The sequence below is a fragment of the Pezoporus occidentalis genome, unplaced genomic scaffold, assembly GCF_034315485.1.
Source record: "Pezoporus occidentalis ecotype Australia unplaced genomic scaffold, CSIRO_AGI_Poc_V1 ctg117, whole genome shotgun sequence".
NCBI lineage: Eukaryota > Metazoa > Chordata > Aves > Psittaciformes > Psittacidae > Pezoporus > Pezoporus occidentalis.
Genome location: NW_026912961.1, coordinates 453,821 through 480,215, shown reverse-complemented (window position 1 = coordinate 480,215; position 26,395 = coordinate 453,821). Strand labels below are relative to the sequence as shown.

The 26,395-nt window shown below is 37.9% G+C and overlaps 1 protein-coding gene across 6 annotated transcripts in view; it reads left to right on the top strand.

Moving 5' to 3' along the window:
- AOPEP (aminopeptidase O (putative)) overlaps positions 1 to 26,395 on the top strand; it is a 191,473-nt gene that overhangs the window by 80,325 nt on the left and 84,753 nt on the right. For all 6 annotated transcript variants that reach the window (XM_062640245.1, XM_062640274.1, XM_062640266.1 and 3 more), the window contains exons 9-11: positions 117 to 224; positions 9,743 to 9,786; positions 15,644 to 15,704. In XM_062640245.1, coding sequence (XP_062496229.1) covers positions 117 to 224; positions 9,743 to 9,786; positions 15,644 to 15,704 — 213 coding nt within the window. The remainder of the gene's footprint in view (positions 1 to 116; positions 225 to 9,742; positions 9,787 to 15,643; positions 15,705 to 26,395) is intronic.

Below are 26,395 nucleotides of genomic sequence, written 5' to 3'. Positions count from 1 at the left end.
GTGAGTGTTGTCAGCTGATTTTTAATCAAATTGCTTTACTAATATGGTAAAAAGCTTCTTTTTTTTAGACATGAACAAATTCATAGCATCCTATTTGTTTCTTGTTTAATTTGCAGGGTTACTTCCTTTTGCGGTCTCTGGCAAGGACAATAGGAGAGGCTTCATACCTTTCATCTTTACGAAAATTTGTCCATAAGTTCCATGGACAGCTTGTCCTTTCTCAGGTACTGTGCTCGGGGTTGCTCTTCACTTTCTGGAAAAAAAGCCCAACAAAACAAATTATCTAAACTTTTGGTTCTGTCTGTGGTGAAAAGAGAGAGGCAATTGTGACTTGGCAATATTGGTAAAATTCCTACCTGCTAGAGGGCAGAACATTTTTTTTTAAGGTGATACATAAACTGGATACCCTACTAGTATCTGTTAATATAAACAGTGGGTGATTTTAGTATTTGGTTTTTTTTTATTTAAACTTGATGCTTTGAAAGGTCAGTGCTTGTAGGTGCTGCTGTTCTCAAAGACAGGGTCATTTACTGTACTGGAATTGTCTCCTGTAGTCTTTTAGCTCATGGGTTTTGGTTGTGGTCAGTCAGCCTTTTCCTTGATAGCTCTCTGTTTCTGACAGAGAAGAAGCACAGAGTAGGAATGCAACTGAAAACTTCTACACATAATAACAGTGTGTGCACATTGTATTTCTGATTCTCTACATGCTGCTTCATTCGGTGCTTGTAACTTCACAGTCTTTCTTATCAGCATGGCAGTCTTTTTCTCATTAAGTCAGAGAGTGGTGTCCCCATCACTCTGACATTACACTCACCCGTATCACAGTCTTGTAAGCCTCTATATAGGTTCCCTCATCATGGTCCATACTCCCATGTTTCCTAGCATTATGTTACTGAAGGAAACATCCTTCTAGGATGTTTAAGATGTTCTGCTTCTTTCTTTCAGCAGACCTTCTCTGACAATGATACCATGCAGTAGCAGCCCTACCTGAAGAGCACTTGTTCTCATAGGACAGGATTTCTTCCTAGACTGGTGAAGCCTTGGTTGTAAATGTAATGTTGAATTAGGAATATGAATCTATCCTCCAAAGTCCAACTGCATATGTTAATCACTTGAATTACAGACCTAGTTGTTCTCTTCCTGTCATAAATGGTATATAATTGCTCCATGCAAAGTGGAATAGCTTCAAAAGAAAACATTAAGCAAGTCACACCACAGTATCTCATACCATCTGTTATGTAGAGAGCCCAACTGGGGTTATAAATAGAAATCTACCTCCCCCTAAGTCTTTCTGAAAATGTCCTGTAACCACTGGCTGTAGTGTTAAAAGAGAGTCTTGTTTTCCAGTGTTTTATTTTGAGAACGGAATGACGTATTTCACCAAAACCAAAGTTCTAGGGAATCCTCTCATTGGTGACGAGTCCAGCTTGTGCCATGGCACTGTTGCTTGTTGCTTCGGTAATGCTGTGAAAACAACCATTGATTGGGGTGCCTGTGAAGCAGGGCACTGAACTCATCATGGTTAAAACCAGGCCTGGAACAAAAGAAACCGCATAACAAATATTTGGTATCACTAGAAGATCAGTGTGATGAGAGTGAGGGGTGGGGGAAGAGAGAGGAGGAGGAGGAATACATTTCTGAAAACAGTTTCTTTGCTGAAGTCTGTCTTTTCTTGCATTGTGGTTAAAATCTCTGAGGGGATTCAGGATGCTGATATACATCTCCTTGCAATGCAGAATAAGGGCCTGTGATTTTGAGGGAATGGGGTCTAACACTTTCCTGCCACAGGGATTCTTTGCTCGTGTGCTTGGTATTTTGTCTCACTCTCTTGGGGTGAGATGTATGCCCATGTATCTTACAGATAGCTCCCAGAACTGTAGAGTATTTTGTATGTCAAGTCACCCCGAAGTTAGGCGTAGTAGCTTTACTGCAGCAGCTTTACTCTGTGGAGGAACATCTGGGGTGATAAGGGAGTTAATGTTTCCACTGCTGCAGCTGTTTCCTGTACCATGTTATTGAGACCTTGAGTGGTTATGTTTGGCATAGTGTGGAAAATGACAGTGACTATATGAGCCTTGTCTACATTACGATGTCCAAAATCATAAATATGATGCTTTGCTATTACACATGCGGAAACTGACTGAAAGCAGAATTTGTAAGAAGCAGCCCAGTGTTTAAATCTGGTGGTAAGAGCGATGCTTGTTCCTCCTGGTTGATGTGAGGTGAGGTGTGTCAGTAGACTGATTAAATGCTGCAAAATGTCTTAGCACATTATACTATTAGTCATGATAGCTAGATTGCATTGCAATTGAACTACGCATCTACTAGAGACTTCTTCCTCTGTCCAACACTCTACTATGAAATGTTAATCTGTACTGTACTAACTTCAGTCTCATAAAATGAAATACTGTATGTTGTTTCTGCACCCAGAAACAAACCATTCTGGTTATTGGTTAAAAGCATTGTTCAGTGTTTTTAATTATGCAAGCAAGATTAAGTCATGCTTTTATTTCAGGTTTCTTACGTTACTGTTTGTTTAAATACATGCAATATATCCATAGGTATATGCTTAATGTAGGTCAAAAAAATATAGTTTCCTACTTTCCTTCATTTGAAGATACCTAATTTGGTGGGAAAAGAGCTGTGTACTATGTAACTTGTGCGCTTTTTTGTACTTTTACCTTGTTTCACAGCAGCCTAAATCCATCTCCCACTGAAGCTGCTGAGAATAGGATTTTAACATCATCCTGTTGTTTGGTCACTATGTAAAAACTGCAAAGGGGATGCAGAAATGATAGGGCTATAACCAGTTGTAAATGCATTTACTTTCTTCATAAGATTATGTTAGTGTCTAGTATTGGCAGATTAGCAATCACAGCAGGAATTGCAAATGCAGAAGTAATGAAGTCAAGTTAGTACAAAGTTTATTATTCAAGTTCCTTTTTGAACAAACATTCTGTCAGTGTTTAAATGAATAAAAGATTTAAAATAAATAGAGGTGCAAATGGTAGGTTTAAATATCATAATGTTGTACTTTCACCTTGTCCAAAATAATTGTGAAAGTTCCCAGCTTTAGGAATTGTAGCTATGAGGGAATGTAAACCCAGTGAAAATAATTGCCCATGTTCTGAATACTAGTCTTGTTTTCAGTGGTGTTTGCAGTATTTTTCCTAGATGGGAGCTGCAGGTGCAAGGAAATGACTTCAGATGTGAAACATTAATCAGTTTGCCTTTTTCCTTCATTTTGGTTGCGTGCTCAGTATGTTTTTAATAGTAGTTTTTGTTTATTTTAGTTGAGTTAGCAACAGACGAGTAAAGCAAGTCTGGAATCTTTGAAAAAGATTTTTAAAAATCTTCCATTTTTCTTTCTGTGAGAGAATTCAGTCACTAACTGCTTTGACTTAACTTTTAAAATAATGAATGGAGTGCTACTGACTATAAATAAATCGAAGGGAGTGTTAGTTGCTGATATTCCTAAAACAGTTAAACCTGGTGTTCAGTTTGATACTGAAATAAGAACACTTTGGAATTGAATTGTTTGAAGACTTCAATTTTCATGTATTTCTGTCTGCTATAATAATAAACCAACATCTGTAGAAGTCATCTATCAGATACAAGCTATGGTTTGCTGTAGTAAAGTTACACTCAAGAAGGCACTGCTTAAAACAAAAATCATAATTTATGCTATTTGTGAAAGTTTTAAAGGCAGATGTGTGGATCCAAGCCCACTCTGTATGTACCTATATAACATGTCCAGCATACTGATTTGCATGGGTACATACTATTATCATAGTTTTATAAGATTGGTATCTGCACACACATCTCCATTCAACTATTCATTAGCATGTAGAGCTCTTGTAACTAGAATTGGAAGTCTAAGAATGCAGTGTGCATGTATTTTGATGTTTCAACCTCTAGAATCTCTTCTTTAGATGAAAGTTGAGATAAAGTTTGTCTCTGCAGTTTCATGCTTAGTGTTGCATGCTTACTGACCTGGGACCTTGAGCAAAACACTGTTGACGTCCTTGAGGCATGGTCTGGACTGTGGCACTGTCCCATACAGAGCAGCCTCCAGGACAGGGGTCTTTGCTTTCTACACTCTCATATGCTTGTAAAACAGAAATAGATGGGTCTGTTTTGCTAAGATTGAGTTCATTTCCTCTTCCAATTCTTGCGTAAATGTCCATATTCCTGCTTTTATTTAGCTGTGCACCACACAGCCTTTATTCACTTTCCTTATATATTTGTGTTATAACATAACCTTTAATTAATGCATGATCACAGTCCTTTTATTATTTTTTTACCAAAGATCTTTCCCTCATTTATGTAAAATAGGTATTGCTCTCATATGAAGCAGCTGTTTGGTATTTTGTTCTCTGTTGTTCGCAGACACTTTATTTAACGTACAATATGCTTTTCTTTCTGTTCAACCTTTTAACAAGTGTAAGGCAACAAAAAAAGACTGCTTCACTAGGTCATACATTTTACCCTAAATTAACTGTGTTTAAAATGCTTATGTATTTGACAAGTGATTAATGTATGGGTCAGTTAACTATATTGCACATTTTGACAACCCACTGTATTCATATTATATAATCTGACTAGCTTTAGGCCATATTTGTATTTTAGTACAAGTGTCTTGAAAGAAAGAAAGTATGAAATATTGTGCTTAAGTAAGTAAGACTGGGTTAGTAAAAGTCATTAACATGGTATAAGCCAATATTTGTGTTGTGAGAAAACTTTTTTTTACATTTTGCGTAATGATACAAGATAAACTGTCTATTTTAAAGGACAGAGATCAGAACGAAGTAGGGCTAGAAATGGAACTGGAGAAGAAACCAGAGCGTAGTGAAGCTAAGAGGAGCCCAGATGTTTTATAATTATGTATAATACAGATGAGCGATTAAAACCTCAGTTAATGTGTCACGCATTTTAGTGTCCAAAAGTATAATTGTATAAAAAGCCCAAAGTATCTTTTGGTATTCTGTAATTCAAGTAAAAAGATTTTAAAAGAAGAAGCAAGTTTGGCACGTTTAACTGTCTTCTATCAGGGAAGTGACCCATATATCTGAAAATGTCTTGGACCTTCCCGGTAGAGTACACAGATCCTTTCCATAGCTGCTGAACTTACCAAGTCTTGAGCCTAACTCTTAGCTGTGGGGTATCTTTTTGCATTTTCATTTCTGTTACAGTAGTATCTCACATCTCTGCTGACCTAAAGTTTTATTTGCTTAGCTTCCATTTAGTATTTTTCAAGCTTAAAATTACACGGTAGCTTGTTAATGCAATACAGTTTGATAGGAGAAAAGAGAAATTATTTGATTCTGATTAGAGTAAACTGACAAGGGAGCACTCAAAGCATGTGGGCGTTATTAGTGCTGAATCACAGCTCCAGCTTTTGATTTAGTGAGGTGTATTTTAAATAGAGTCAAATGCATCTTACCTGATTTTCTGCTGGATAGTCTTAAACAGAAGTCTGAAGAACAATTGAGGGCTCTATGTAGAACCATTGATACGTAACAGATCTAGTTTCTTATCTTTTTCTTAGCTATATGTGTGGTCTTACATGTTTATACGTGTAGAATAGGAGGAATCTATATTTAATTCAAATTTTTAGGTGGTGGTATATTTAGTGGACAGTGAGAAATTGTGTAACTTCTGAAAAAAATCAAAACATTTCAAATGAGTTTGAGACAACATAGGCACTGGTATTAGGAGAATGCATGTTCAAGCTGCATGCCTTCACTTTCTTGCCTGAGGTCTAGTTTGAACCTACCCATCAATGAGGTAAGAAGGAAAGATAAGGCTTTGTTCAGTGAATTAAGTGACAGTCAGTGTACTTTTTCCAACTTACCTGGTCCCTGAATGGACTTACCCGCTCTGAGGTGTTTTGACATGTATGAAGATGTGTTTTGTGAAAGACCTGGGCCTCTGACAGAAACCCTGTCACTAGTATAGCTGGGGTGATTTAAGGCTTGCTTCCCTTAGTTATTCACACTACACCTAAAAGGACGAATTCAGTCCAGTTAGTATGGACAATTTACCTAATATTGCTCTGTATGAAAATGCTAGACTGAATTTGGGCAGCTCAGGCAGAGATACTTTCTGTTGCTGTGCTACACAGGGATAATAATCCAACTCAGAGAAATGCTGGGGAAGGGCCATTCAGGGGGCCGATACCATCTTAAATACCCACAAGGAAGATTTACCAGAAATCCTTGCCCAGATCCTTTTATGTGCTGTTTTCTTGTTGCCACAATACTGGGTGATTTTTTTTTTTAGGGAATTGTTAGTGATCAGAACATAGTTCATTGGCACAGGGTAAATGGGAAACAAATTATGCCTTTGACTGGAGCTAGTCAGTGACTCCATCCCCTGGGGCTTAAACTGTTAAGCTAATGATTGCTGCCTGTTAATAGAATATACTGTAGGCGAGTCTTGCTTACTGTTGGTAGGAAGGTGTTGTCTGGGCTTGTTACCAAAACCCCAAGAGAAGGATTTCAACATGTTGCTGATTTTGTTAATTAAAAGCCAGGAAGGTGGATTGGGAGGGAATTCCAAATAAACAGGATGCTTGAAAGGGTATTCCTTATTTATTTTTCTACCTGAAAGGAACAAAGTAACATTTACCGTTTAGTTACATCATTTACAAACTGCATAATTGATAGGGTTAGTTTAATTTTGAATGGGTAACTTCCATAAGGAGTTGGATGTAAGTGCATTTGAAGTTTATTTGTTGCCAGCTGAATGTCCTTTTAGACATATCACTTCTAGTCATGAAATCTCCATTGTTTTATGCGCCCCATTTATATTTCCGTGAGAGAATTTAACTGAAAGTATCTATCTATTGGTTGTAGAGTACTTGAAATATGTAGATTTCAGTATTTCATAATAAGGATATAATTTGTCTTCTAATATTCAGTGTTCTTCATTTAATATCAACTGCGCATGATCAAAGCGAGGGACCTGTCTGGTGCCCCAAAATTGTTTGAGTAGAAACATACTGGCCATTGCTCAAAACAAGAATGGGAGTAACAATATAGCATCTTTAGCTACAAAATAAGAGGCCTTCTAAACCCATATCTGTCTAGTTACAACTTCAAGTAGCCTTCATTCCTAGGGTGCTCAAAATTACTTCTTTCAACGTACTTCTCAGTCATTAGGTCCTCACTGTTTGCCTTTGACTCAGACACGCTGTGCATTAACAATGCAAAGAAAACTACTTGATCTCAGTTCACAGTCTGTATCCAGATTTGATTTGCTCAGCAGCAGCCCAAAGTTGCAGTTGTGATTAAAATTATTGGCTTCAGTCTGGATTATGGTGAGAGCAGACAAGAGTCTTTAGGGAATTTAATTGTGAGGGTCTAGCAAGTTCTTAGTGAACTTAGTGAACTTGTGAGACTCATTTTTCAAAGGCTTTTTCAGTTTGGCCAAATGTAAATAAAATTGACTAAACCTCAGAGTAACAGTTTCTTTATACAGGGAAAAGTTGTTTTGTAGCCTCCAGCTTTCCACCTAGGGAAAACCAGGAGTATATACAGAAGTGAGATTATTTGATCATATAAATATAAGCCAGTTTGATAATCATGCAGCACCCTGGTGCCATGTGCTTTCTAGTTAATATTTTCTTTCTGGCTTCGTTGAATTCTTGCAAACAAAAGCAAAACTAAACCATAATTTATGATCTGACTCAATTTATGATTACCCTGGTCATCCATAAGTCTTTTCTTCAAAGTGTAAGGTCACTAGAACCCCTTAAGAAAATGGTATCAAAATTTAAAAAGCCCCAGCTTATTCCCAAACTTTTCTCTTGGACCATGTCATGTGGGAGGAAGAAAAACATAGCCTAAGGGTAGAATTTTACTCCAGATGGTTAAAGTTTGGCAAAATTATAAGCAACTGAAAAGTCAGACCTATAACAGGATGTGTCATGCAGACTTGATAATAGGCCATGCAAATATGAGGTAAATGGTAATGTGTTTTCCTACTCTATTTTGGAGCGTCAAAATAGGAGTGTTTAAAATAAGATACATTAATCCTAATTTTAAGAAAGTGTGTAGCATGGTGTTTACTGCCTTATTCTCAATAGATATTTGGGAAAATAAGACAGCTTTAATCACAAAGGAAATGTTTAATTTCATAGTACAAGATACAGAATATAAAAAACCTTCTAATACCAGATGTATCTTCAAGAGTCCTATAGGACTGATTATAAAAAGTTGATGCAATCCAATCATAGAATCTAGCTACATTAATGTATACAGAGATGGTGCAAATAGTGTCAAGAATCATTACTTCAGTATTACTTTTCATGCAGTTTTGAAACAACTCTATTAACAATCTTTCCATATTCTTTATGTAAGCTCACTCTGTACCTCCAGCAAAACTTCCACATGTAGAAGGAGACAGTAGTTCTCTACTTACGTACAGAATAATGGTACAGAACTGCAAGTAGTAGTATGAAATATGGGGTTTTCATACTTTATCATCATGTCATCAGTACACTGTAGTTAGGTCAGAATGACTTCTGGCGAAGTTATGATGACATTCATGGCACAGCAACACTGAGCCCAGCACTGTGTAATTTAACCTTTCATTGTAAGCAAATTTTTCAGCTATTGCAACATAGCCTGAATTTCACTTGTAATCTAAAGGAGGAAGGCTTAACAATGTTACCAGTAGTTTCAATTGTTCAATCACTCTTTGATTCCCTAACAATACCATAATCAGAGTAACAGCATCTTCTGTTGAATGCTGTGACAGAGTACCTAAGTTACGTAAGTTAGGTACTCTGTTTTAGGAAACATTATTCTTTAAAATCTTTGAGAACAAGTACTTGCAATCAGAAATCAGCCTGTGCTCAGGTACTGCATCATTAGCCTATGAAACTTGTCTTCACAAAGATTAGTATTAAGAAAGTGGATGTATTGTTTTATTAAATAGCATGTAAATGAATAATTCGTATTAATATATCCTTATGAATTTGTTCAGAGGAGTGTATTGTGTCAAAGTGATTCTCATTAAAAATAGGTCATGTAGTGTGAGGTGCAAGAGAACCTTCAAGTGATGTCAGGTGTAACTTTCAAAAGAGGGTTTATCACAGAGTTGTAAGTGAGGATGATTGTAAGGCTCTTTCACTGGCATTTCACCTTCTTACATATCTATGAAAGAAATTCTATCTACCAATTCTAGCTACATTTTCTTTGATGAATTTGCTCCTTAGTTGCTGTGGTTGGCAGCAACATTGTGAATTTTGTCATACAATGAGGAGTAGGTGTGACATTCCCACCTGTGTGGGAATGCATTAAGGGGAAAAAAAGGCCTTACGTGGTTAATTGAAGACAGTGTGATAACATAAGCACAGTGGAGGAAACATAAACACCCTCAATTCTGATTGGTGTTTCTTAGCTCCTGAGTGTGTGAATCTGCAGCCTTTAACAGTTTTAAATATAGTTTGTCTGTATTATAGATTAAATGAAAATGGAAATGTGGGATTATGTTTAAATAGGCAGCAGGCTTTTCAAGCCCATTTTCTTTCAATATTGACACTTTTTGCTTGAGTGGGTTGGAAAAATGACAAACATAACATATGTTGTATAAATAACCGAGCAGTATAGCACCATAGTGGATATATAAATTTCTTTCCTATCTGCAGTCTTTAAAAACCTCTCTCTCACTAGCAATGCAGGCACAGTTACATCTTCACAATTTTTTTAACTGTGGTGCTTTGTTCATTTTCTAGGATTTTCTTTGCATGCTGTTGGAAGACATACCTGAACAAAAAGAGTAAGTGAGAACCAGGCTAGAAAAGTCAAATAAGAAAGTAGAAAGTAAATGTGAATATCAGTTATGCTGGCCAGAAATAGTAGGATTTCATTTAGTTTTGCTCCGCTTGTTTTTTTCAAGTTTGTATGTGTAACTTTCTCTGAAAATCCTCACAGATACATACACAAAAAACACAAGACTTGCTGCGTTGTTCTATCCCATGGTTGCCGTGATCGCCAAGCAGTGCATTTAACTTGCATAGGACAGTAGTGAAGTCCTATATTCACTATATGATCTGAAGTGCCAGGCAGAGCTGCATGCTCAAACTGATTTGTGATCCTCTTACCACCTGCTTTTGGCACATGGCACCCTAGAGCAAGGAGGCCAGAGCTTTGTTGTGAATGCAGGAAACTAGAGAAGATGGATCTTTCTCAAGCAGTAGTGTGGTACCATCCTTGTCTTGCCATGCAGTATTCCAAACAGGGAAGGATGGAAAATGTCAATGGAAATCCAGCATTAATTGCCTGACATGTCCTTCCAAATCCTTCTATGTGTGATGGTTACTGGCTGAAGATGATAGTCTTTAGCAGAGCTTTGAAACCATCCCTGCTTCTACATTGGTTTGCTCTGTATAACTACAGGCTGTGATACAAATACAGGTAGAGCTTTGAGGTAAAGCTTTGCACATTATAGCTTTTAAAAACAATGTATTCACTTGAAAAATCCAGGTTTGGGGAACAAAATTCCAAAGTCTTCATAACTCTGGGTGAGTAGTTTGGGGGGGGGGGGGGGGGGGAAGGTGAGAAGATATACACAGAATTCAAATGTATTGATATTTTAGTGAAACTATTCTGTTCTTAGGGGGTGAGGGACAGAGAAGCTAGTTATCACTGAGATAATGCGTTTTGTGGCATCATGAGTTTAATCTGGGTGGTGGTAAATTTTCCAGTGACGTACCATAGGATGATACTTTGTTTATGTCACTGAATACGGGTTTCCAGCTCAAATATAATCAGGAGTATTAAATGGAATATATATGAAAGTTAATTATTTAATGGCATGATTATACACTGATTTGTTAATGAAACCTCTGCTTTCCTTCCTTTTTTCACTTGTGTTTTTCTGAAGTCCAAACCCAGTGCAAATGTTATTTGAGTAAGCATCCAATTTTCCACCTAGAAATATGCCAAAATATTTAAACTTTCAGTGAGACTAATGCAAAAGAAGTATGTCTCTATTTGCATTGCATCACTCCTGAATGTATTAACAAAATTTCAGATTTATGGTAATTAATTTTACAATCAAGCATACCACATATCTGAACTTACCTACTGCCAAAGTTACCATGGGTGCAGATATCAACAACGATGCCAAAAATAACAGAACATCTGGATATACAAAAGTCCTTTATTTCTTATCTGCTACAAAGATTTTTTTTTCATTCTTGAACATATTCTGTTGCTAGTACACAAATACTAGCCTGAGGTAAAAGCAAAGGAAGGAACTATAAAAATGATATATCTTTAGAGATCATCTGCTGATGAGCTGCACAAAGTTTCAGTTGTAGGAATTAAATGCATTTCAAGATTAGAGCAACAGAATTCTCTGTAGCACACAAAACTTCCTAGACTTGTTCACTTCTACCAAGTAAAATTTTAATGTTTAAACTAAAGGATCCTTACTTGAAAAATATGAAATGCTCTAATATACTGATGTTTGTAATGGAGTCTGGATTTAATAATTACCAAAAAAAAAAAAAAAAGAAGAAGAAAATACAAATTATTAGTAGGGAATCAAGCCAAATCCTTGCTTCAACTGCGGCAACAGAGGCAAACTAGTCTAGCCGAAGCAGAATTTGGTTTATGGGAGACTTTTGTAATGAGAACAGGATTAACATTGGCAGAAAGCAATCATACAACAGTGTGGAAATTTCTGTAATTATTATGTTGTGGTAATGCAACATTAGCTTTCTGCTGTTGGACACAGCAGACTATATTTAAAAGATTCTCACTCTTTCAGTACTTAATTCCTTTAGTTTTCAGTTACATGAGATTTTTTAGTACATTCCCAGCAATGAGCAGTTCCAAGATACAGACATAACCTCTTAAGTGGCAGTTATTGATTTTTGCTGCCTTCTGTACTCAGAGGAGGAGGATTATATACCTGGTTTATAGGGCTGCTTCACTTCCTGCTCTGACTCAATTTTAATGGCGTCTTAGCTGTTGGGATCCATTCTGCAAAGAATGTTTCTGGACTGCAGCTGAATACTGACATCAGACAGCCCTAGCACTACCTCTGGTTCTTTAGAACTTCCCAACTTGTTCTTACAGAAGATCATTTCTTTATGTGAAGGGCTAATGGCAAGAAAGACAAACAAATATCTATCATTATCCTTTTCTGTTTTCAAAGCCTTTTAAAATATAACTTGCACTGGCTGTAGTCTCATTATCATGGACATTCTGTAAAAAACACACAATACTTCCCACCTGTAACAGGCATCTTATTTCCTCATATATAATTTGAAATGTCACTAAATAAAGTAAAATTAGAAAACAAAATACAAAACCAAAAAAAAAAAACACCCAAAAAGGAAACATAAATCAATCAACAACAAAACACCCTCTTATGTGTCTGTGTGTCTGTATATCAGAGTGCACTAGATCTAAAACTCCCATTGGCTCTGTTCTCTCCAAGGCTTGCACCCACAGTCTTTGCTGTAAATTGATCCTCTCCATGTCTGCCCAACATGTGCTCTGTGCAGACTCAATGTTTTTAAGACCCTGTAACAGAGAGTGAATTTTACCAGCCTTGGATAAATCAGAGTCACAGCTGCTTGTGCTCTTTATGCCTGCAGATTTTTTTTTGAGCAAGTCAGTTCTGTTCTTTGGGGTTTTCTGGTGGTATTTTTTATTTATTTTCATTCCATAAAATAAGTGTACTAATAAAGCTATGGTTTTAATATTTCACAATAGACAAAGGAAGGCTTGTGTTACAGCTCTGCTATTTGTACTGTTAATAACTCAGGCTTACTAACGACATTCCTTGGGTGTCTTAGTAAGTTGTCAGTTAAGTACTAATTAATATCAATGATTTAATTGATATTAAAATAATGCTGCAGTTTCAAACAACTCAGCTATACAGGTGTATATTTCTTTTTTTCAGAGTTGCTTTCTTTGTTGCTCACATTGTTGTAAATACAGCGATTTTGATTGAGACAAACAGCTGGTAGACATCTAAGGCCGAAAGCAAATCACTGGGAAAGATTTTTCCCAGTGGTTTTAATTCCCTTGTTTTGTTTTTGTTTTTTTTTTGTCTTTTTTTTTTCTTGTCTGGCTAGTTAACAGAATCACTAATCATTCACTAGTCTTTTCTAGCTCTGCCTCCATATTTAGCTGGAATGGCTTACTTTGAAAATGATGGATGTGTATGAATGCTTATATGCAGATGAAACATATGTTTGTTGGAGTATTTTCAGTTGCACATGGCAGACTTTTTATCTTCCTTTTTTAAAAAAAATAAATGTTGCACATCTTCATGTGCACTGTTGATTTGCTGCAATATCTTATTCTAGAAGTGGTTTCTTCTCCTCAACTGCGGAATTAAGTGGGCTTATGGTAAAGTTTGTAGAGTGCCTTGGGGTCTTGTGCAATGAAAACTTGATGTACAGACATTTTTTATAATCCTAATTTTCAAGTTATCATTAATATTAGTATTTTACAGAGCTTGCTCTGAAGCATTGAATCTGGCTATGAACAGTATGTATGCATTTTAGGAGGTCATTCCTAGGCTGATTGTTTTGTAATCTAAACAAATAGACAAGGAATGACATAATGGATGTCATTATATTCTCATTTTACAGTAGGGAACGGTAGCACAAAACAGTTGAAGAACCTGCCCAGCCTTGTAAGAGCTCTATTACAGTGGGAATCAATTGTACCCAGATCTCACAGTCCAATAGTACTTTAACCAGAAGGCCTGTTCTATTCAGGAAATCACACACACCCCAGATTTAAGCCCTTACAGATGCTGAACTGCAACATAAGCAGGTGGTAAGTGCCCTTTCTGAATATTGATGCTTTACTGAACTGCAGCCCCTACAAGTATAAAGCCCTGTGTCCTTTCTCGAGGACACTCACTTTGAAACAACGATCTGTTTGTCATCTTTTCTGGGGCTTGATCCTTGTCCTGTATCATAAAAAAAAAAAACAAACCAAAAAAACAATAGGAAATGAAAGCATGTGTAAATGGTTTTATTGTTATTGTAATCTGAATGTTCTTTTTCCTTGATCTGCAGCTTCCATTTTTTGGTATGATGCTTTTGCCATGTATGCAAGCATATTTTAGGAGCTGAATGACAAAAGGCAGCATTTGTAAGGCAGGGCCTTCTCATTTTTAAAGCACCTGGTGTCTGATTTTTGCCTTTGTTACAAAATTCCAGTGTATGTTGCATAAATTTATTAAAACCAGATTGCTTATATTTTGCATATACTATTGAACAATTACTCAGTGAGGAGCCAGCTGACTCTCCACCCCTAACTCACATAGGCAAAATTTTAGACTGTTAAGTAGATCCGCTCATTTTAATGGACCTCCTTCAGAATACTGTTCATTTTGAGTAGGGATGGCAGATCTCCCACCACAGTGTTGTAGAGTGGAGGCTATAACTATTAATTCTACTTCCAGGGAATGCTAACTTCCAGGGAATGCTAACACATAGTTCTGCTTGGAGACAGAGGATAAATTTCCCATCTTGGATTCAACAGGGACAAGACTATCTAAGTCAGGATATAAGCCAGGTCTGGAAAAATGCTGTTGTTAATATAAGTAATTTAAATCTTCAGCAATTCCAAGTAAAAATATCCAAGTTTTAAAAAAGTAGTAACTATGGTTTGTAACCACATAGATACTTTTACTTTATGGCCAGGGTCATCTACTAACATATTCCATTATTTATTTATTTATTTATTTATTAGGGGCTGCAATGATAGGACAAGGGATAATTGGTTAAAACTTACACAGGGGAAGTTTAGATTGGCTATAAGGAGGAAGTTGTTTACTGTAAGGGTGGTGAGGCACTGGAATGGGTTGCCCAAGGAAGCTGTGAATGCTCCATCCCTGGTGGTGTTCAAGGCCAGGCTGGACAGAGCCTTGGGTGGCATGGTTTAGTGTGAGGTGCCCATGCCCACAGCAGGGGGGTTGGAACTTGATGATCTTAAGGTCCTTTCCAACCCTAACTGTTCTATGATTCTATGTGGTTATTTCAGTCCCACACAGCTTGATCAAGACAAACTATTACCTTTTGCTGGGGCTCCAGACTGTTCTGTGACTTTTCTGTGAATGTTATCAAGATACAAAGAAAGTGCAGACAATATGAAACTAAAATAGATACTTGTTAACTAATGCATATTAGTGCCTTTTAAAACCCAAAAGTTTAAGGAAGTTTGCCTTTAATTTCTTTAGTATCTTGTGTTTGCATTTAGGCTCCTTCTGCAGTAAAATACTGGGTTTGTATATCTCTGGCTAAATATACTTCTCTGTGAGTTTTTTTTTTTTTTAAAGTCCACTCAAAAAATAGAGCTCCTGTTCAGACTTTACATGTTTCATAAATGTAGTTTACCATCTTACATTTTCTTTGTCAATCCTCAATAGCACTGAATTTATCATTTGAGTTTTAAGCACATAATACCTGATCTGTCTTTAATTTGCTCATGTCACCTCTGATGGTATTACTCATTTAAGAAACCCCAAGAATGTAGTACCAATGCAGTACAATTAGTACATGGATTTGAGGGTTTTGCTTAGCTTCTAAAGAGTTAATTTTCATAGAGGAAAAATGATGTTTTTGTGTATGTTTTCAAATTTTTTTTTTTCTTTTAAGATCTGGGTTAACTGCAGAAAGCATCTTCCAGAATTGGCTTGACACTTCCGGAATACCAAAGGTAAATACAAAATACCAATTCCCAGTTCTTTCTGGATTCTTGCATTTCTCATTACATTATATGTTATTTAAATCACTACCTGAACTTAAAACAGGCATGGTTTAAAATACACAGTTTTGATAATTACTGCTTTCCACATCTTTATAGGGGTTTAGCTTTTATTGGCTGCAGGTTTTTGCTTCTGCCGTTGCCTCAACAAGACTGACAAAGGGCAAATCTTACAAAACTTATTGCTTAATACTGTAGGCATATGAAAGTATGCTTTACAGTTTAGTTGTAGACTGTTAAATGCAAGGAACATTGTTCACAGTTGACAATATATGAATTACCTAAAAGCCATACTGACAGCAGTAACTAAATGTTCAATACTTCGTACTCTGATATTTTCTGAATGTTGTGACTTGCTCATGAAATCTTATGCATGGGTAACATACTTCATTGCTGTCCTGGGTTCATCGTATCCTGGGTTCAGCTGTTGACAGTTACTTTTCTCCTTTCTGGTAGCTGGTACAGTGCTGTGTTTTCTGCTATAGTCTGTGAATAATGTTGATAACACACCAATGTTTCAGTTGTTGCTCAGTAATGCTTACTCTGATCAAGGACTTTTCAGTCTCTCATTCTCTGCCAGTGAGGAGGGGCACAAGAAGCTGGGAGGAAGCAGAGACAGGACACCTGACCCAGACTAACCAAAGAGGTATTCCATACCATAGCACGTCATGCCCAGTATATAAACTGAGGGGAGTCACCCAGAAGGCCCAGATCACTGCTCAAATTGGGCTGCGTAGTGGTCAGTGGGTGGTGAGCAATTGTATTTATTGTGCATCACTGCTAGTTTCCTTTTTTTGTTTCTTTTCCCCTTTTAGTTTCAGATTCTCTCCCCCCTGTTATTTCCCTTATCATTATTATTATTGGTGGTAGCAGTAGTAGTTACGTGTTATACCTTAGTTACTGGACTGTTCTTATCTCAACCCAAGGGAGTTATATTATTTTGATTCTCCTCTCCATCCCTCCCGGAGTGGGGTGGGGAAAGGGCAAGTGAGCAAGTGGCTGAGTGGTGCATGGTGCTCCTAGACTGTTTTCCCCAGCAAATTCTTCATGTGCACCCCAGGAACTTTATTCCCCTTCTATGGTATGTAAAAGTTCTGACTGGGCTGGGCCAGACTTGTTTGGCAGATCCTCCGGTGTTGACTAACCAAGTGACTTTTGGTAAATGTATATCCCAAAGTTTGAAAGTCCCACCACCTGTTAATCTCAGTGTAGTGCTTAACAGCTCATTGTACCATTCAGTTTTACCAGAGGCTGATGCATGGTAGGGGATGTGATATACCCACTCAATGCCATGCACTTTGGCCCAACTATCTATAAGGTTATTCTGGAAATGAGTCCCATTGTATGACTCAATTCTCTCTGGAGTGCCGTATCGCCACAAAATCTGTTTCTCAAGGCCCAGGATAGTGTTCTGGACAGTGGCATGGGGCACAGCGTATGTTTCCAGCCACCCGGTGGTTGCTTCCACCATGGTAAGGACATGGCGCTTGCCTTGGCGGGTTGGTGGCAGTGTGATATAGTCAATCTGCCAGGCCTCCCCATATTTATACTTCAACCATCGTCCTCCATACCAAAGAGGCTTTAACCGCTTGGCTTGTTTAATTGCAGCACATGTTTCACACTCATGAATAACCTGGGCAATAGTGTCCATTGTTAAGTCCACCCCTCGATCACGGGCCCATCTATATGTTGCATCTCTGCCCTGATGGCCTGAAGTGTCATGGGCCCATCGGGCCAAAAATAATTCACCTTTATGTTGCCAATCTAAGCCCATCTGAGCCACTTCAATCTTAGCCGCTTTATCCACTTGTTGGTTGTTCTGGTGTTCCTCAGTGGCCCGACTCTTGGGTACATGGGCATCTACATGACGTACCTTCACCACCAGCTTCTGCACCCTGGCAGCAATATCTTTCCACAGTGCAGCAGCCCAGATGGGTTTACCTCTGCGTTGCCAGTTGCTCTGCTTCCATTGCTTCAACCACCCCCACAGGGCATTTGCCACCATCCATGAGTCAGTATTGAGGTAAAGTACTGGCCACTTTTCTTGTTCAGCAATGTCCAGGGCCAGCTGGATGGCTTTCACCTCGGCAAACTGACTCAATTCACCCTCTCCTTCAGCAGTTTCTGCAACTTGTCGTCCAGGACTCCATACAGCTGCCTTCCATCTCCAATGCTTTCCCACAATACGGCAGGACCCATCAGTAAACAAGGCATACTGCTTTTCACTTTCTGACAGTTCAGAATCGTAGAATCATGGAACAGAATCATAGAATAGTTAGGGTTGGAAAGGACCTTAAGATCATCTAGTTCCAACCCCCCTGCCATGGGCAGGGACACCTCACACTAAACCATATCACCCAAGGCTTCGTCCAACCTGGCCTTGAACACCGCCAGGGATGGAGCATTCACAACCTCCCTGGGCAACCCATTCCAGCGCCTCACCACCGTAACAGGAAAGAATTTCCTCCTTACATCCAGTCTAAACTTCCCCTGTTTAAGTTTTAACCCATTACCCCTTGTCCTATTACTACAGTCCCTAATGAAGAGTCACTCCCCAGCATCCCTACAGGCCCCCTTCAGATACTGGAAGGCTGCTATGAGGTCTCCAAGCAGCCTTCTCTTCTCCAGGCTGAACAGCCCCAACTTTCTCAGCCTGTCTTCATACAGGAGGTGCTCCAGTCCCCTGATCATCCTCGTGGCCCTCCTCTGGATTTGTTCCAACAGTTCCATGTCCTTTTTATGTTGAGGACACCAGAACTGCACACAATACTCCAAGTGAGGTCTCACAATAGCAGAGTAGAGGGGCAGGATCATCTCCTTTGACCTGCTGGTCACGCTCCTTTTGATGCAGCCCAGGATAAGGTTGGCTTTCTGGGCTGCCAGCGCACACTCCCTGCTCATGTTCATTTTCTCATCGACCAACACCCCCAAGTCCTTCTCCACAGGGCTGCTCTGAATCTCTTCTCTGCCCAACCTGTAGCTGTGCCTGGGATTGCTCTGACCCAGGTGTAGGACCTTGCACTTGGCATGGTTAAACTTCATGAGGTTGGCATCAGCCCACCTCACAAGCATGTCAAGGTCCCTCTGGATGGCATTCCTTCCCTCCAGTGTATCAACCGAACCACACAGCTTGGTGTCATCAGCAAACTTGCTGAGGGCGCACTCAATCCCACTGTTCAGATCAACGACAAAGATGTTGAACAAAGATGTTGAACTTCTGGCCCGGTCCAGACTGGTCCAAGGGCTACTGCATGAACTATCTCATGTTTAATTTGCTCAAAGGCTTGTTGTTGCTCAGGGCCCCACTTAAAATCATTCTTCTTCTGGGTCACATGATAGAGAGGGCTTCCAATTAAACTGTAATTTGGATGTGCATTCTCGAGAACCCCACAGCACCCAAGAAAGCTTGCGTTTCTTTCTTAACAGCAACGTTTCTACCAACTAATATCTTGTTGATTGCGTCTGTGGGGATCTGGCGACTTCCCTTTTGCCATTTTATTCCCCAAAATTGAGCCTCCTGTGCAAGTCCCTTAAGCTTACTCTGGTTTATGGCAGAACTGGCCTTCAGAAGGATCTGGATTATTTTTTCCCTTTGAGATAAGAACAGTCCAATAACTAAAGTATAATATAAAACTACTACTAACAATAATGATAAGGGAAATAACAAGGGAACAGAATACAGCTGTTCACCACCTGCTGATCGATACCCAGCCTGACCCAAGCAGTGATCAGTCCCTCCTGGGTAACTCCCCCCAGTTTATATACTGGGCATGATGTGCTGTGCTATGGAATATCCCTTTGGTTAGTTTGGGTCAGGTGTCCTGTCTCTACTTCCTTCTGGCTTCTTCTGCTCTTCCGCACTGGCAGAGCATGAGAGACTGAAAAGTCCTTGACCAGGGTAAGTGCTACTGAGCAGCAACTAAAACATCCATGTGTTATCAGCACTGTTGTCAGACTAAAGCCAAAACACAGCACTGCGCCAGCTACTAGGAAGGAGAAAAATGACTGTTACAGCTGAACCCAGGACATGCATTTGATATTCAGTAATTTTTGATAAAGGACCTTGAATTTAATACTGTGCTTTGATTAAAGTTTTGTTCCTGATAAAACAATTCAGTATGTTGTAGAACAGCTGCTTCAAGTACATGGGATAAACTGACATTTCACAGCTGTAGTTGTAAATGCTGAAATGTCTGCCTGAAATGGAAGAGTTTTCTGGCATTTTACTTACAATATCTGCTGACATAGTATTCTGCTTCTTCTGAGCATAGCATACGGACCTCTTCCCTCTGACTCTTTCTGATGGTTTACCCTTTTTGCCTTAAGCACTTCTCAGGCCCTTATGGGAGGTTGTTTCCACTTTATTGAATTGCAGTTGTCATTCAGCAAGCAGGAAACCTTGTTTCCTTTGTATTAAATAACTTGGGGATCCTCTATTCTTAAAATCAAAACTTTCAATACATTAGTATCTATAATGTAAATATGACTGTATTTAGTGTCTATAGCAGTATAAATCTACTCATGTGCTGTACAGGAGCTTATACTGAACCCCCCTTAAAAAGTATGTAGATTATTTCACCAAACTATTCACTTGGCTAATGTGCTGAATCTTATGTAAAGGCACATAGACCACCTTCATACATGCAGGTTAACTACATGCATAATAAATATCAGCCCAGGAATGCCACAGAACTGACCTTCTCACGTAGGTTGCCAGGTAAGCAGACTAGGGTGCGTGTAGAGGAAGGTTTCTGACAGCTCCTTTCTCCTCCTCATCCTGTTCGCTCTCCTGTCAGGCAGTGTAAGCAGTATGAGGTGCACACTGTCCCTTGAAGTTGATTACCTTTCCTGAGTACTGAAGCAACTGAAGCAGCCAGTGAATGTCTGCTCCAACAATGTCTCAATGGCACAGGAGAAACATCCTGTGCCGTACACAAGATTCAGCAACTTTCTGCTTATCACCCCTATTTTACTGAATGTATGATAGAGTCCTCTAGCATGATAGCTAGTCACTCAATCCTGCAGCACCTTCGGGACAAAAAGTAGTTATCAGTTTTTTTGTGAGAAACATCTTGATTGAGAATGTAAACATTTTAAATTTACTATCTAAGACTTCACTGCATTTGGAGAGGAAACTTCCTTACTGGAGAGACAATCCTCTGTAATAGGATTGGGGAATATGCATCATGTTGTCCATTCTGAAAATCAAATTAGAACATGGTTTCTTTATACCTTTGCCATATGAGAACCTTTATATTCTATGGTGCCTGTGGTTATTTCTGTGGCATCTTTTATTTCTGTGTTTTGGCCCACCCCTCAGTTCACTGTCTTCATACAGTGTCTAGCGTAAGGACACTGTAAAGCCACTTGTGCAAAAGATGGTTGAGAGTAAATACTTTCTACTACCCAGATTGCTGAAGCAATGTTACTTACCATCTTCCTTCCAATAGGGGAATTCCAATAGAGGAATTTTGTACTCTTTACATACGTTATATGTCATGGTATCTATCTGAGTATCTTGTACTCCTTTTACCTGTGCTTTGTTACATTTGCCATTCCAAATCCTATCATCTCCAACTCTCTCCAGGGAACCACATACACATGTACCCCTTTATACTTGCAACTATTGAAACTTTGGTATTTGACAATTTCTAATACCATTTAATTCTTTGAAAAGTCATTCTGTCTTTTCTCAATTTTGGGAGATATATATATATATATATATATATATATATATATACATATACACATATCAGCAGTAACCAAGAATAATTTAATGTAAGGGAGTCAGACTTATAAATTAAACCAGAATTTGGCCTGTTGCCATGAAAAAAAAATTTTCCAAAGCATTAAAGATTAATGTTGTAAAAAAGGGTGTGTGGTGATGACTGGCCACTTCTTTCTTACATGGACGGGTGCCACAGTACAGTGGTTGCCTTTAGGCTTGCTGTGCATTAAGGTTTTCTCACACGCAAAACAATAAGGAACATAAGAAATGTAACCAAGCATTTCTGAAGTAGAAGCATTCATGAGGATTTTTTTTCTGAGAACACATCATGGTGGTGTTAAATAAGGCTGTTTTGCTGAAGATACTTTTTATCAAATCAAGCAACCTACAGCATGTACTTCTGTCTCAAGAGGTGACTCACTACAGGGATTATAGCAACTTTTCATCACATGCAAGTAGTAATCACTTAACTTTAGTCAGTGAGTTAAGTTGGCGAGAAATAGAAGAACAAAACAGTATTTAGAGCTCGAAAACACCTATGGAATCATGTATGACCACTGCTGATAATGATTTGTTCTCTAAAGTACAGTTTCTGTTGTGTTTTTCAGTCTATGTGATTAGAGTTTAACAGACCATATGCTTCTTGAGGAAATTTTTCTCAGTTCTGTACAGACTTGGTTTTGTTTCATATTGGCCAGTTACTTTTACCTGAACTTCTTATTCTACCCTAGATAATTAACCTTTAAAGAATATGCTTAAAATAATTTCTTTTGAACTCTGTTGTACACTGTTCAACTGAGAAGTATAATTATAAACATTAGCGTCTGCATCTCATACTCTTACATGTATATTTTTAGCTCATTTCAGTTTCACCACCTTTTCCCTGTGAAACTGCATTGACTTATAACATACTACTGTTTACTAGTAAACTTGCTATCTTGAATGTTCCTTGGGTATTTCATTTGGTACTTTGTGTTATGAAAATCATTTTGTCCAGATTTATTCTTCAGTTAGAAAAAATAAGAGGGGGAAGTAGCTGCCCTGCTCCTTCATGATGTTTAGTTTCTACATATCCTACAGTGTAATCTACAAGTCTTTTATGATATAGACGTAGGCACTAGAGAGACAAACATCCCCTCAAAATCATGAAAAAAATTGCAAGAGGTGATAGCACTGCTGTATCTTTCTCCTGGTCCCTTTTGCTACTTTATTATTCTGGTAAAGCTTAATTCTTACCCACTCTTTTACCTTAATGTTTAAGGTAGGTCAAGTATATCTGACTAAAAGCAGCATTTCAGAGTATGTACAGCTCATACATAGTGTGTATTGCAAGAATATTACTCCATGCTTTCTAATACTGAATAAACATTGAGCACAGCTTCCTGTTGCAGTACTAAGGATTTTGCCATTTAAAAAGAACTCTTTTTTTTTTTTTTTTTTTTTATCTGTAGTGCTTTTTGTTACTGTGGTACGGCAGTAGTTTAGGCTTTATCTACTAATGTGACTCGTAAATTGTCTAAGTTTCTGGAAATACACAATCAAAAGAAATCTTTCAGTGCTGAATATTCATCTGTTCATGGTATTTCTGGTTTTGTTTGCGTGTGACTGGCTCTTGGATTGTCCTGCTTGAAGAAGAAATGAATTGGAAAGGAAACTCGTAGCAAAACTATTAAAAAATTTAAACTGAAATATATGTTGTAAAGGGTTTTAAATCAATGCAAATAACCTGTTTCTGTAGTTTTGTAGATATTAGGAGAATGTTACAGGAGCAGCTCAAGTACTTAATATGATGTCTGATAACACAGTTTGTTATTAAGAAGGTTCCTCTCTTTTGCCCCAGGTATAAGGTTTCTAGATTTCCTGTTTCCTTTTACTAAGACAAAAATACAGATGAAGGGATAGCTCTGCAAGAGAATGCATCACAGGGTAGAAGCTATGGTCAATTACTAACAAACCAACCACAACAGAATATTTTTTAAAATAATGCTCTTACTAAACTTACTAAACTGTTCATCCAGGTTTCATAGAGGGTGCTAGAAAAATTTTCCAAGAGAAAAATCACTCTTACTTGATCAGAGTGTAACTTAAGGCATGGGTTTGTTATTGTTTGATATTTCTTGTCATTGCTAGCCATGCCTTATCTTGCAAATTTTTTTATTAGTATTATTATCTGCCAAGTAAGAAAATCTCATTCAAGCTTGTGGGTAGGGGAAATAAAATGGGAAGGGCCCTATGAAGAGGTGTAATTTACTTACTTACTTAATGAAGCTTAACAGTGACTGTTAGATTCATTTCAAAGTTGGCATTGTTAGTCACAAGTTAGTCACAACTGCTGCTTAAATACTGAAGTTTGCTACATATCCTTTGAATTCTTATTTGAACATAGAGAGTTTTGTGTGTATTTTAACATTAGTGAAGAAAATACAGCTGACTTCATAGCTGAATTCTATTTAGTTGACATTTGAGACAGAATGCAGTTATGCTACTTTAAGAGAAGTACTTGTACATGGAAAGCATAATTTGAAGATAAGCACTTCCCCTCTAGAAAAACTGTGGGTTTTTTTTTAATCTTAGCAAGGTTATTAGCAAGTCCAAAATTTAAATGATCATAGGTCAACAATATAAATTGATTAACGTCTTCTCTAATGATAGCAAGCACAGTAGGAAAAAAGTTTTTGAAGATCGGATTTTTGAAAATATAATACTGTAATCAAGTAATGTGTGTAGTACTGTAGAGTGCATAAATGTCAGATGAATCACAAAGCAAAACAGATCAAGACACATCACACAGAGAGACACTTTCTTTCAATTTTGTTAACTCTTTGAAAGATGTTTTAAATAAATACTATCCATCTGAAAGTCTTTCCAAACAGGCAATAGTATATGGAGATTTGCTATTTTGTTTGTAGCAAACTGTCAACTAAGTTTTAAGGTCTGTTATTATTTAAACAGAGCCTGTATTGATCTGAAGAAAGTTCTTGGCATAAAATGGCCTTGTAATTTATTTAGCCATTCCTATAAATTGGATTTTAGATACTGCTAAACAAGATACAACCATGACAAATTCTTGTTTGTTAAATATGCAAAAGTTCAAGGAAGTTGCTTACATAAAATACATCATTACATGTCAGTAAGAGCCCAAATATATTTCAGATCTCTTCAAGTTCAGGCATAGTTTAGAGTATTTTTATAGTTTTGGAGGGTTTGGGGTAATCACATGCATTGCATTGCATTGCATGTGATTGGTCATTTTAGGAGAAAACCACAGACATTCAAGATCAGAATGGCACTGTTACAAATTACTGTGTGAGCACATTCTAAAATTGGAAAACAGGCTGCCTCAAGCTGGACACTCGTATAGTGCTGAGTAACTTGCTGTCTAGTATGAATGTAGATATTAATTTTTAAATGTTGCATTTGAAAGTATTTCCCATAATATTTCATTGCTTCTGTTGTTTAAAAGTAAAGTTTAAAAATCAGTTTTAGGAGTCTTAATTTAACCATTAATTGAATAATTCAGAAAAAAAATTGCTTTTGAGATTCTCTGCTGGGACTGTGAGTCTGTATTATGTCTGAGCAGGATACTTTACTGGATTTAACGGTCTGCTAGAACATTGGCTTGCCAGTTAAAAACCAGATTTTCACAAATGTCTTTCTATTTTTCCTCAGGCTGCCTTTCAGTATTGTACATGTCCTGCTCAGAGGTATAGTAGTAGTAGTGTAGTAAATCTGCACAAGTCATAGCTTGTTCAAGAAGTTGAAATGCATTTGAAACAAATGTTCAGTTTCTGAAATAATCGTGGACTCGGTTCACTTAGAACCTCTTTTAAGTTTAATAAATCTTAAGCAGTCATTCTTGTTCCCTTTCCCTATTAATTGCATCGCTGAACACAAAAGCTCTGTTATGTGCAGAATGACTGAGCTTATCCCTGCTAGAAAGGAGTTATGTTTGGTATCTAAAGAACAATAACAGTTTGCTGCCTGGCTGATCAATGCTGGATCAAGTTCACATTCCCAAGTTCCCACTCTCACACCTACATGTGCAGGGGGTGGAAACATAGCTAAGAGGGGGAGGACTTTACAGAAAAATGTTGAACTGAGACTTACCCAATCAGGACACAGCTGGGCTTGCATAGAAATAAACATTAATTTTAATCCATTGCTTGTAAAAACATCCAAAGCACAGAAGTTAGCAACCAGTTAATTTTTAGCCTGCCCATTGTTTTCTTTATCCAGTGGAAACAATCCATAAAGCTTTAAAATATTTTTTGTGCTATCTAACAGCTTTTCTATTTTAATGAGGAAAGAGTAGCCTTCAAAATGGTTGAAATCTCTCCAGTTTGGAGTCCCTATAAGTAGTTTTAGTGCATGGGACACACAATATGAAATAAGGAGAAATCAAATGCTCCTTCAGGAAATAATATTTGAGATAATTTTAATGCAGGAGGATAGAGTTAGGCATGTAGCCCTGTGTAATGCTAACCCAAAAAACTGCAACCTGCTGATTCCTGCAGTGGTCCAGTCAGAAACTCAAAATGATCCTGAGGGTTGACGTCCTGCTGTTGCGTTCCCAGCTGGCTATAGTTGGGAATGGAAGCTCTTGCTTTTCAGCCCAATGCTCTTCTCACACATTCTGCAAAAACACTGAGCTGCTGAAGAACTTGCAGAGAGCAGGTGGTAACAAAATTTATGTAATGGTCTTTGTTCCACAGCCATCAGTTAGTTGTCTTTCACAAAAGCTGACACCAGCAATGTCAAGATCTTTCCAGGTTTATGTTACCTTCAGTCATCCCCTTTCATTAAGCAGTGCTTCGTAGTCAGGCTGAAGATGTAGGTGATGGTTACCTCCTATTTAATCATGGAGGAAATAAGTGATTCTCCTAAAACTCATTAATCTCCATAAGAAAGGAATGTT